Below are 12,643 nucleotides of genomic sequence, written 5' to 3'. Positions count from 1 at the left end.
CCCTAGTGACATGGACACAGGACAGGACAGTGAGTGTATCAGACCCTAGTGACATGGACACAGGACAGGACAGTGAGTGTATCAGACCCTAGTGACATGGACACAGGGCAGGACAGTGAGTGTATCAGACCCTAGTGACATGGACACAGGACAGGACAGTGAGTGTATCAGACCCTAGTGACATGGACACAGGGCAGTGAGTGTATCAGACCCTAGTGACATGGACACAGGACAGGACAGTGAGTGTATCAGACCCTAGTGACATGGACACAGGACAGGACAGTGAGTGTATCAGACCCTAGTGACATGGACACAGGGCAGGACAGTGAGTGTATCAGACCCTAGTGACATGGACACATGGCAGGACAATGAGTGTATCAGACCCTAGTGACATGGACACAGGACAGGACAGTGAGTGTATCAGACCCTAGTGACATGGACACAGGACAGGACAGTGAGTGTATCAGACCCTAGTGACATGGACACAGGACAGGACAGTGAGTGTATCAGACCCTAGTGACATGGACACAGGACAGGACAGTGAGTGTATCAGACCCTAGTGACATGGACACAGGACAGGACAGTGAGTGTATCAGACCCTAGTGACATGGACACATGACAGGACAGTGAGTGTATCAGACCCTAGTGACATGGACACAGGACAGGACAGTGACTGTATCAGACCCTAGTGACATGGACACAGGACAGGACAGTGAGTGTATCAGACCCTAGTGACATGGACACAGGACAGGACAGTGAGTGTATCAGACCCTAGTGACATGGACACAGGACAGGACAGTGAGTGTATCAGACCCTAGTGACATGGACACAGGACAGGACAGTGAGTGTATCAGACCCTAGTGACATGGACACAGGACAGGACAGTGAGTGTATCAGACCCTAGTGACATGGACACAGGGCAGGACAGTGAGTGTATCAGACCCTAGTGACATGGACACAGGGCAGGACAGTGAGTGTATCAGACCCTAGTGACATGGACACAGGACAGGACAGTGAGTGTATCAGACCCTAGTGACATGGACACAGGACAGGACAGTGAGTGTATCAGACCCTAGTGACATGGACACAGGGCAGGACAGTGAGTGTATCAGACCCTAGTGACATGGACACAGGACAGGACAGTGAGTGTATCAGACCCTAGTGACATGGACACAGGGCAGTGAGTGTATCAGACCCTAGTGACATGGACACAGGACAGGACAGTGAGTGTATCAGACCCTAGTGACATGGACACAGGACAGGACAGTGAGTGTATCAGACCCTAGTGACATGGACACAGGGCAGGACAGTGAGTGTATCAGACCCTAGTGACATGGACACATGGCAGGACAATGAGTGTATCAGACCCTAGTGACATGGACACAGGACAGGACAGTGAGTGTATCAGACCCTAGTGACATGGACACAGGACAGGACAGTGAGTGTATCAGACCCTAGTGACATGGACACAGGACAGGACAGTGAGTGTATCAGACCCTAGTGACATGGACACAGGACAGGACAGTGAGTGTATCAGACCCTAGTGACATGGACACAGGACAGGACAGTGAGTGTATCAGACCCTAGTGACATGGACACATGACAGGACAGTGAGTGTATCAGACCCTAGTGACATGGACACATGACAGGACAGTGAGTGTATCAGACCCTAGTGACATGGACACATGGCAGGACAGTGAGTGTATCAGACCCTAGTGACATGGACACAGGGCAGTGTGTGTATCAGACCCTAGTGACATGGACACAGGACAGGACAGTGAGTGTATCAGACCCTAGTGACATGGACACAGGACAGGACAGTGAGTGTATCAGACCCTAGTGACATGGACACATGACAGGACAGTGAGTGTATCAGACCCTAGTGACATGGACACAGGACAGGACAGTGAGTGTATCAGACCCTAGTGACATGGACACATGACAGGACAGTGAGTGTATCAGACCCTAGTGACATGGACACAGGACAGGACAGTGAGTGTATCAGACCCTAGTGACAAGGACACAGGACAGGACAGTGAGTGTATCAGACCCTAGTGACATGGACACAGGACAGGACAGTGAGTGTATCAGACCCTAGTGACATGGACACATGACAGGACAGTGAGTGTATCAGACCCTAGTGACATGGACACAGGACAGGACAGTGACTGTATCAGACCCTAGTGACATGGACACAGGACAGGACAGTGAGTGTATCAGACCCTAGTGACATGGACACAGGACAGGACAGTGAGTGTATCAGACCCTAGTGACATGGACACAGGACAGGACAGTGAGTGTATCAGACCCTAGTGACATGGACACAGGACAGGACAGTGAGTGTATCAGACCCTAGTGACATGGACACATGACAGGACAGTGAGTGTATCAGACCCTAGTGACATGGACACAGGACAGGACAGTGAGTGTATCAGACCCTAGTGACATGGACACAGGACAGGACAGTGAGTGTATCAGACCCTAGTGACATGGACACAGGACAGGACAGTGAGTGTATCAGACCCTAGTGACATGGACACAGGACAGGACAGTGAGTGTATCAGACCCTAGTGACATGGACACAGGACAGGACAGTGAGTGTATCAGACCCTAGTGACATGGACACAGGACAGGACAGTGAGTGTATCAGACCCTAGTGACATGGACACATGACAGGACAGTGAGTGTATCAGACCCTAGTGACATGGACACAGGACAGGACAGTGAGTGTATCAGACCCTAGTGACATGGACACAGGACAGGACAGTGAGTGTATCAGACCCTAGTGACATGGACACAGGACAGGACAGTGACTGTATCAGACCCTAGTGACATGGACACAGGACAGGACAGTGAGTGTATCAGACCCTAGTGACAAGGACACAGGACAGGACAGTGAGTGTATCAGACCCTAGTGACATGGACACAGGACAGGACAGTGAGTGTATCAGACCCTAGTGACATGGACACAGGACAGGACAGTGAGTGTATCAGACCCTAGTGACATGGACACAGGACAGGACAGTGAGTGTATCAGACCCTAGTGACATGGACACAGGACAGGACAGTGACTGTATCAGACCCTAGTGACATGGACACAGGACAGGACAGTGAGTGTATCAGACCCTAGTGACAAGGACACAGGACAGGACAGTGAGTGTATCAGACCCTAGTGACATGGACACAGGACAGGACAGTGAGTGTATCAGACCCTAGTGACATGGACACAGGACAGGACAGTGAGTGTATCAGACCCTAGTGACATGGACACAGGACAGGACAGTGAGTGTATCAGACCCTAGTGACATGGACACAGGACAGGACAGTGAGTGTATCAGACCCTAGTGACATGGACACAGGACAGGACAGTGAGTGTATCAGACCCTAGTGACATGGACACATGACAGGACAGTGAGTGTATCAGACCCTAGTGACATGGACACAGGACAGGACAGTGACTGTATCAGACCCTAGTGACATGGACACAGGACAGGACAGTGAGTGTATCAGACCCTAGTGACAAGGACACAGGACAGGACAGTGAGTGTATCAGACCCTAGTGACATGGACACAGGACAGGACAGTGAGTGTATCAGACCCTAGTGACATGGACACAGGGCAGGACAGTGAGTGTATCAGACCCTAGTGACATGGACACAGGGCAGTGAGTGTATCAGACCCTAGTGACATGAGGACAGGACAGTGAGTGTATCAGACCCTAGTGACATGGACACAGGACAGGACAGTGAGTGTATCAGACCCTAGTGACATGGACACAGGACAGGACAGTGAGTGTATCAGACCCTAGTGACATGGACACAGGACAGGACAGTGAGTGTATCAGACCCTAGTGACATGGACACATGACAGGACAGTGAGTGTATCAGACCCTAGTGACATGGACACAGGACAGGACAGTGACTGTATCAGACCCTAGTGACATGGACACAGGACAGGACAGTGAGTGTATCAGACCCTAGTGACAAGGACACAGGACAGGACAGTGAGTGTATCAGACCCTAGTGACATGGACACAGGACAGGACAGTGAGTGTATCAGACCCTAGTGACATGGACACAGGGCAGGACAGTGAGTGTATCAGACCCTAGTGACATGGACACAGGGCAGTGAGTGTATCAGACCCTAGTGACATGGACACAGGACAGGACAGTGAGTGTATCAGACCCTAGTGACATGAGGACAGGACAGTGAGTGTATCAGACCCTAGTGACATGGACACAGGACAGGACAGTGAGTGTATCAGACCCTAGTGACATGGACACAGGACAGGGTAGGACAGTGAGTGTATCAGACCCTAGTGACATGGACACAGGACAGGACAGTGAGTGTATCAGACCCGAGTGACATGGACACAGGACAGGACAGTGAGTGTATCAGACCCTAGTGACATGGACACAGGGCAGGACAGTGAGTGTATCAGACCCTAGTGACATGGACACAGGGCAGTGTGTGTATCAGACCCTAGTGACATGGACACAGGGCAGGACAGTGAGTGTATCAGACCCTAGTGACATGGACACAGGGCAGGACAGTGAGTGTATCAGACCCTAGTGACATGGACACAGGGCAGGACAGTGAGTGTATCAGACCCTAGTGACATGAGGACAGGACAGTGAGTGTATCAGACCCTAGTGACATGGACACAGGACAGGACAGTGAGTGTATCAGACCCTAGTGACAAGGACACAGGAAAGGACAGTGAGTGTATCAGACCCTAGTGACAAGGACACAGGGCAGGACAGTGAGTGTATCAGACCCTAGTGACAAGGACACAGGAAAGGACAGTGAGTGTATCAGACCCTAGTGACAAGGACACAGGAAAGGCCTCCCACCCGCCATAAACTTCTGCTCATCCAAAACTCTGCTGTCCATATCCTATCACGCACCAAGCCCCGCTCGCCGATCATCTCTGTCCTTGCTGACCTCCCAGTCTGCAATGCCTCAAATTTAAGATTCTGATCCTTGAGTTTAAACCTCTCCATGGCTTCACTTCACCATACCTATCCTCGCCCCGAACCCTCAATTTTGACTGACTCTGCCCTCTTGTGCATTTCACCCTTCAGCTGCCTAGGACCCATGCTCTGGAATTCCCTTCCTAAACCTTTGCCTCTCCACCTCCCTCTTCTTTGGGACCCTCCATAAAATCCTTCCTAATATCTCCTTCTTTGGCTCGGCTTCCTTTTTATTGTTTTCTGACGCCTCTGTGAAATGCCTTGGGATGTTTTTCTACATTAAAGATGCTATATAAATGCAAGTTGTTGTTGATATCGTATCAAGAGTTCTAGAGGTTGATGACTGCTCCATCCATGTATTGACCATGTAACCTTTCCCTGCCTGTTCAATTACTTCATCCTGGGCTTTACTCCAGGGAATGGACCGAAGTGGTGCTCGGATGTCTTCCTATGTGGAAGTAAGCAGCTACTTCCACAACGCTGTTTCTGTTGGACGATCATCAACCAGAAAGGTAGACTGCCACATAGCGCAAGGAGATGTTTGTTACACCTGCCAGCACAGCACTTTAAAATCAAATGCTAATAATTGTCTCGTGTATGTCATGCTGCAGCTTTAGTTACTCGATGACCAATGTATAATGTTAATTCATTCTACACTTTCAGACCTCGATGAACATTATACCTTTTTTGATGAGGCCTTTCATAGCTTTTTTGAGTTACTTGACACAAAATGCGTGTCAGGCAAACATTACTGGTCACATAGGTTACATTTTTCACCGATATTAAACAATTCATTTTTAGTTATTGATCGTACATAATTAAACTAAACCAGTTTCATTCCCTACAGAAAATGAACGAGAAATTTTTAAAGAAATCATCGCATGATAGTTCCAAATAACATAAAATATAAACATTAATGTTAGAGTTATATATTTATTACCCAGCTAATTTACAATAAAAATCCTGGTAAATATGATTTGATTCTAGGACTTGCATTCCACAGAATAATCTGTTCAAATTATTGATTAAAACTATATTTTTGATTAGTGATCATTTTAATTTGTGTATATGTGAGAGTACAAATTTTATTTTCTACCCTCATTTCATCCCAAGATGATGTACCAACTACTAGCAATAGAATAAAGTAGAGGAACTTGAATACTGTCCTGAAGCAGCCATTTGGAGGCGCACAAGAGCAACCTAGCGACAACTCTGTTGTTGACTTTTCTTCTTTTCCACGTGAAAGCGCTTGGCTCCTGCTTGGCACTTCCACATAGCCATGTGGTTGAGATTGACAATGCAGCACTGGGGGCATTGAAGACACTAACAAGTGCCCCTGCACACGTGCTTCAACATGCAGAGTCAATATGCCATCCTTTTGCTTTTGTCCTAACAAGTACACACATAATGTCCCAGGATAGGTAACATTCCTTTAGTTATTTCCTGTCATCAGATCTTAATTGAATATTCTCTCACAAAATAGTCAACGTCTAACAGACTTCAAAGTTAATTTGTCTTTTCAGGTTATTTATTAAAAAAAAATTATCTTCCCATGACACACATTTTTTTCTTTTCCATGTAAAGTAAATATTGTCTGCACTAATTAAATTCCTTTTGCTTTTTAACTGTGTTAATTACATCATCCTTTTTTCACAATTTTTAGATGCCAGTCTACTTACCCTTTGAGTACTGATAGTTACACTGAAGTGCATACTGCTGTATGCTGTTCATTCAGTATCAGCTCACCTTTGTAAATTAGCAGGGCTGAAAAGATGAAGTAGAATTATGAAGATAAACAGGTCAATGAAACATCTCTAAATTCATGGTATTGGTGGAGCAAATGAAAAGTATTGTAGTATGTACCCATCAGTTTATTCCAGTAGGTTTTGAATATTCTATCCTTATAATCCACACACTAATGTCAAATTATATTAAAAGTTTTCCTATAAATTTTTAACACTATTGTTGCATCTTGAAGGCTGTCTTCCAATGCTCTTTGTTACAAACTCACTCTGATGCTTTGTCTAGCAAATGTTATTAAATGGAGACAAAAACAGAAAATGGCTTGTTGTATGAAATGATGAGAGGCCTGAGATGAATGACAAATGTGCTCCCCCATTGGTTTTAGGGTTGCTGTGACACTCGAGCATGTTCCATCCTGAAACCAGCTGAGGAAAATTTCTGTGATTCAGTCCCGATCAACCAATTTTCCACTTTGATAATGTGGTGGTATTTGACTAGTTTTCTATTGAGGTCCTCTCTCAGTACTCAAAGGGTACAGGTTTAATTGCTCCTTATACTCACAGTCTAACAGAAGACGAGAGAGTGCATTTTTAATAATATTTGCTGTCTAATAACAGCTTCACACCCTATTGAGAGAACTGATAAGTATGCTGCAGTCCTGTCTGTGTACATGCATTAAAATCACTAATTCAGAAGTGACTGATGCTTACCCTCCTTTGTTGTTTGTGTGGCAGTCTTCCTTTTGAACGCACTCCAAATGGTTTTGTTTTGCTTTAATAATGATCTCTTTCCTCACAGCAATAATTTTCTTTCCTCCTCTGTATGTGCACCCTCTTGCTGAAGGCACATGTTGAATTTTAACAGTCAGTACATGTTGCTTAAGGACTAGGATTCATAGTTGTAATCACATTGCTAAACTTGTTTTCTTCTGTAATATTAAAGGAAAGGGCCAGTTGTCAGACATACTGCATTTACTGTTATGTTAAGTCTTTATTATCAAAACAAAAGTTAAAACAAATAGCCCCTGTATTTCAGTTTGGACATGTCCCATCATATCATGCATGGTAAGTTAACGTCACATCTGTTTGGAAGTTAATCAAAGTTCTTAATGTACTTATAACTCTGTTTGAAGGTGGGCTTATATATTCTCATTTTAGATCAGAGATTAATAGATATGGCTGTTGGGTACTCAGATGGGATGATCAAACTGCTAAGAGTCATTACACCTATTTCTTCCAAAAAACAGTGGAACCAGAACTTGGACACAAGATTGGTTGTTGGATGAGGCTTACTGAGTTTGGCATTGGTTTTCTGGCCAGTCCATCAAACTAGAATATTGGGCTCCTTGTGAGCTTATCTGTTCCAAAAGCCTGACTGCCCACCCCTGTTACTGCTGCTCACTGGGACTGCCTGGTGGCGAGTGGTAGTAAGCCCAGGGTTGCAGCGGTAGTGGGCCTTATGTGCACAAATGGAGGGAGAGAGGTGGGCTGAGGCCCCCCCAAAAATTCCCATCTTTCCTCTTGGGGGCTATTCAGCCCCTTTTAAATCGACCTCTGCCTCATCAGTTGATGCAGTGGCAGTCCCCAGCAACAACGGCAGTATTTCCTGGCCTTGCCGTGGAGGGCTCCTGATTACTGTTGGGGATTCCACCAGGAGCCTGCCCTCCGTCCATAATGACCCTCAAGCCAAGAAAATGGGCTGGGGGGGTGCAGCAGGGTTGGAGGGGTAACTGGAAGCTCTGCCATGCCTCAATAAGAGAAACGTATCTCACATGTTGCAAATATAGCCTCCACTTTGTGTTCAATTTTAGTTTATTGCGTACGATAAAATAAATTAATTATCAGACGATTCAGTGAATCAGATTTCAGCAAATAATTTACAGAACATTACACAATATTGCTGTAGATCTACATATTTTTCACATAAGCAAATGCTGATTTGTAGGATAACATGAACATTCTTCAGAGTGAGCTGGAGGCACAATAACAAAGAATATTTTGTGCACGTACAAAATTGTCTATCAATTACTGTTTTATGTAATTAAAAAATGAAAACAAATGTTTAAGTTCAATTTTTTCTGAATATGTGGTGATTAACATAACTATTGTACTATTTCATAAGAAATATTCAAAAAATCCTACACTGTTGTCGCAAAGTTCAATAACATTCTTTGACTATTGCTACCTTCAAGTACAGGGAAAGGATTAGGAAACGGCAAATCTAGAAAAGACTTTTAAAAAAGGCCATTCCTTTTTCTGAACTGTTTGTAAAGTATTTTCTTTAATTATTGTCCAGCAATTTCATGAAGAGTTAGCGCTGCAGATGGTCGTCAGTACTGGCATGGTGAGAGAAAACGTCTTCAAGTATGCCTGGTTCTTCTTTGAGCTTTTGGTAAGTCCATTTACTCCACAGAATGCACACAGTTTATCAGATACCAATTGGTGTCATTGTATTTTGAAATTGCTAGTTCATGTCGCAGACTGTCTTGCTAGAATTACTTTCTCTTTCCAAACCTGTAGCTCTCTTTTTATTCTCCATCTCAGATCTCCAGTCGTTCTCGTTCCCTCAATATTTTGGTTCTACATCAATTATTTTGTTATTTTTCTTTCCTGTTCTTTTTCTTCCCATAATCCTTTTCTACTTTGCTAATTTTCAATTTTTCTTTTTGAATTTGATTTGATTTTGCTTCTTCTGCACCGCCACCCCCGCTCCTTATTTTGTTTGCCATAGCTTTTCTGTTTCATCTGAATCTGTTTGAATGAAGTTTACCTTTTTCTTGAAACTTATCATGGAATTGTTTGACATATCTGGTAGCACATGACAGCAGAGCATATTTTCCTATAATGTTAGCGGAAAAATTGGTAAAACCATTGTTGTACCTGCCATGGCTCATTGGTAGCACTCTTGCCTCTGAGGCAGAAGGTTGTGGGTTGAAGTCCCACTCCTGAGACTTGAGCACAAAATCTCAGCTGACACTCCAGTGAAGTACTGAGGGAGTACTGCACTGTCTTACGGATGAGATGTTAAACTGAGGCCCATCTACCCTCTCAGGTGGACGTAAAAGATCCCATGGTACTACTTCAAAGAAAAGCAGGGGAGTTCTCGCCAATAAGTCCTGGCCAATATTTATCCCTCAACCAACATCACTAAAACAGATTATCTGGTCATTATCTTATTGCTGTTTGAGGGAGCTTGCTGTGCACAAATTGGCTGCCAAGTTTACTACATTACAACAGTGACTACATTTGAAAAGTAATTAATTGGTAAAGTGCTTTGGGATGTCCTGAGATTGTAAAAGGTGCTATATAAATGCAAGTTCTTTCTTTCTTTCTTAGTGGTCCCTATGGGCCTAATTTCACAAATGTTCTTATAATGAGTCTAGAACACATTTTTGTTATGAATGAAAGGTTAAAAGCATGGCCCAGTACCACTGCCAGGTGGACAAGCAGGATTCTTCCCGAAAACTACGCTTCTCAGATCGCTTCAAGGATGACGTCGCTACTATTGTCAATGTTGTTACTGCGGAGATTGCAACAATTCTTGTGAAACAGCAAAAGGTAGTTTACTTTTCTTAAAAATATCTGTTGTGCTTTATGTAGAAATGTTTAAAGAGGCAGTGTCACCAGGATAAAATATCTTGTCAGACAATTAACATTGTAATTATATCTGCTGTGCATTATTTTTTACCTCAGTTTTAACTTTCATTTTTATCTGTTGTAATTTTTTTTAAATGATAGAAATATCAAAATGCAGCTGTACAGGAGTTGTCCAGCGCATTGCTTAATATGGAGCCGAGCCATTCACACCAGGAAGATCCTTGGTTCAATCCCTGGTCTGTTTAGTTGACCTACAACGATGGTGATGGTACGGGTGCTACAATTGGCATCCACACTCCTGGGCTAGGGACCGCTGCTGGAAAGTGCATGAGGACAAGAGTAGGGCTGCCCGTGATGGAATAACCTTCCCTAAACTCATGAACATTTGCCACTTTGGCAAAATATAGGAGGGTAGCTGGCGACCATGGAAAAGCAGCTCCGCACGAGTCAGTACCTTCAGGAGAAAATAGGGGAGGGGAGAAAATGAAAATAGATTTAAAATCTATCCTATCAAAGTGTACCAAAATGTTCTTTTACATGAGTGCAAAATAAATTCAAGCAGTTGTTCCTGGCTATTCCAAGAAATAAGTCTGCTAAAAATTCCTTAACAAAGTGGCCCTTTTCCTTTAAGCATCTATGTATTGCCTGTTAGGGTCCACAGAGCAGTCGGTTCCATTCTTTGTCCATGTTTATTAACTTCCAGCAGAATACTCAAATATTTTTCTTTTACATACAGTAACACCACTGATGAGATTATGGAGTCACACTGCTCAATGTATAACCCTGTACTATGAGATTTAGGCCTTGATTTTCATCTCGCCCCCTCTCCCCACCTCACGATGGGCGGAGAGGGTCGGGAGGTTAGAGAATAAAATATCAGGATCAAGCAACCCAACCCCATTCCCATCAGGTTAAAATTTTTACAAACTCAAATCAGGCCATCGACAAGGCTTCCACAAAAGGCAGACGAGGGCCTAATTAACATTCAAAAGTTGAGGCCTGGTGACATCATTGGTGCCGCAACTTAAACTTTACTGTGAGTGAGGATGAGGCCCGAGCTGTCTGCTGTCTGGCAGTAGATCCAAGGTGGGAGGCGCTGACTGCCTAAGGTAAGTACTGAAGATCAGCACCTTTTAGCCTCCTTGTGGCCCAGGAGAAGCAGGAGTGCTCCCTCCAGGCCTTACAAGGAAGCCTTCGTCTCTGCCCAGACCCGGTCACGGCCCAGAGCCTTCTCCCCCCACTGACTGTCGGGGACCCTGGATCCCTGGCTGCGACCTCCTGCTGCTACTTACGTCTCCTGACCGCCAGCCAGGCAGTCAATACTGGTTGGCTGACGGGCGAGTGTCTGCCCAAAATTATTCAAAGAGGCCTTGCCATTAAGATGGGCAGGGCCTCCACGTTGCCAGCCTTGCCGGGTTCTTCACCCGCTGCTGATCTCCCTCACACTCTCCCCGCCTCCCTGTTAATATTGAGGCCTTAGTGCTTGAAACAACTGCTTTAGAAATAAATCAAAAATGTCACGAAAACTTTTGAAACCTTAGGAGGCATTTTGTCAGGTGATGAAATGTTGATTTTACATTTTCTTAATCTTAGGAAGCAGAACAAGCTGAAAAAATCAACGTCAGCTTGGCATTTTTCCTGTATGATCTCTTTTCCCTCATGGACCGTGGCTTTGTGTTTAATCTCATTAGAAATTATTGCTGCCAGGTAAAGAACACGTTTTCTTGTTGCATTTCTGATGTATAAGTCTAGAATATCCGAGAAGATAAAATATATTCTCCACCCAACAACTTTGCAATAATTCAGGCACCAAGTTATATTCTTTACAATGAATATTTAGAGAAAGCGAGTTGAAAATTATCAAATGACTCAATCACGTGGATCATGACATGACACCACGGAATACTGATATATGAAGGCCGAGCACATTGACCTGAAATTCCTCTCTCTCTCTGCTATTTTGGTGGTGGTGTTGACAATTTATTTCAAATGCGTTAATGCTTCTGCTAAAATAGTGGAGAGAGGAATTTCAGACAGACCTTGAGTATCCCATAGTGAGAGTTCAGGGCATTGGCCATTTCTACTGTTGATTTTTGCCTGTTTCATATTATATTTTTACCCCATTATTATTATTTTTTAAGTCTGTTTCCTTTTAGTTTCTGACTGGGCCAACTGCTCCAGCCCAGGGAGCAGACAGATAGATACTCCCAGTGCCTCTGCCAAAACTAGCTCTGTAATTGACTGTTGGTTGATGCACTAGAATAGCCTGATTTCCTTCCATTTTACAGGGATCCTTCCCCTGATGAGCTGGAGAGGGTTGGGGAACTTTGC

General features: G+C 44.4%; 1 protein-coding gene across 3 annotated transcripts in view; it reads left to right on the top strand.

Moving 5' to 3' along the window:
• Nucleotides 1-12,643, top strand: part of dock8 (dedicator of cytokinesis 8) — a 430,422-nt gene that overhangs the window by 347,710 nt on the left and 70,069 nt on the right. For 2 of the 3 annotated variants that reach the window (XM_085984330.1, XM_085984345.1), the window contains exons 23-26: nucleotides 5,390-5,485; nucleotides 9,012-9,107; nucleotides 10,124-10,273; nucleotides 11,906-12,019. In XM_085984330.1, coding sequence (XP_085840456.1) covers nucleotides 5,390-5,485; nucleotides 9,012-9,107; nucleotides 10,124-10,273; nucleotides 11,906-12,019 — 456 coding nt within the window. The remainder of the gene's footprint in view (nucleotides 1-5,389; nucleotides 5,486-9,011; nucleotides 9,108-10,123; nucleotides 10,274-11,905; nucleotides 12,020-12,643) is intronic. The other variant, XM_085984337.1, reaches the window with a different exon arrangement.

The sequence above is a fragment of the Somniosus microcephalus genome, chromosome 1 (assembly GCF_052327205.1).
Source record: "Somniosus microcephalus isolate GS21.2 chromosome 1, FLI_Smic_1.0, whole genome shotgun sequence".
Taxonomy (NCBI): domain Eukaryota; kingdom Metazoa; phylum Chordata; class Chondrichthyes; order Squaliformes; family Somniosidae; genus Somniosus; species Somniosus microcephalus.
Note: the sequence above shows the minus strand (reverse complement) of the source record. Positions and strands in the feature narration are given on the sequence as shown.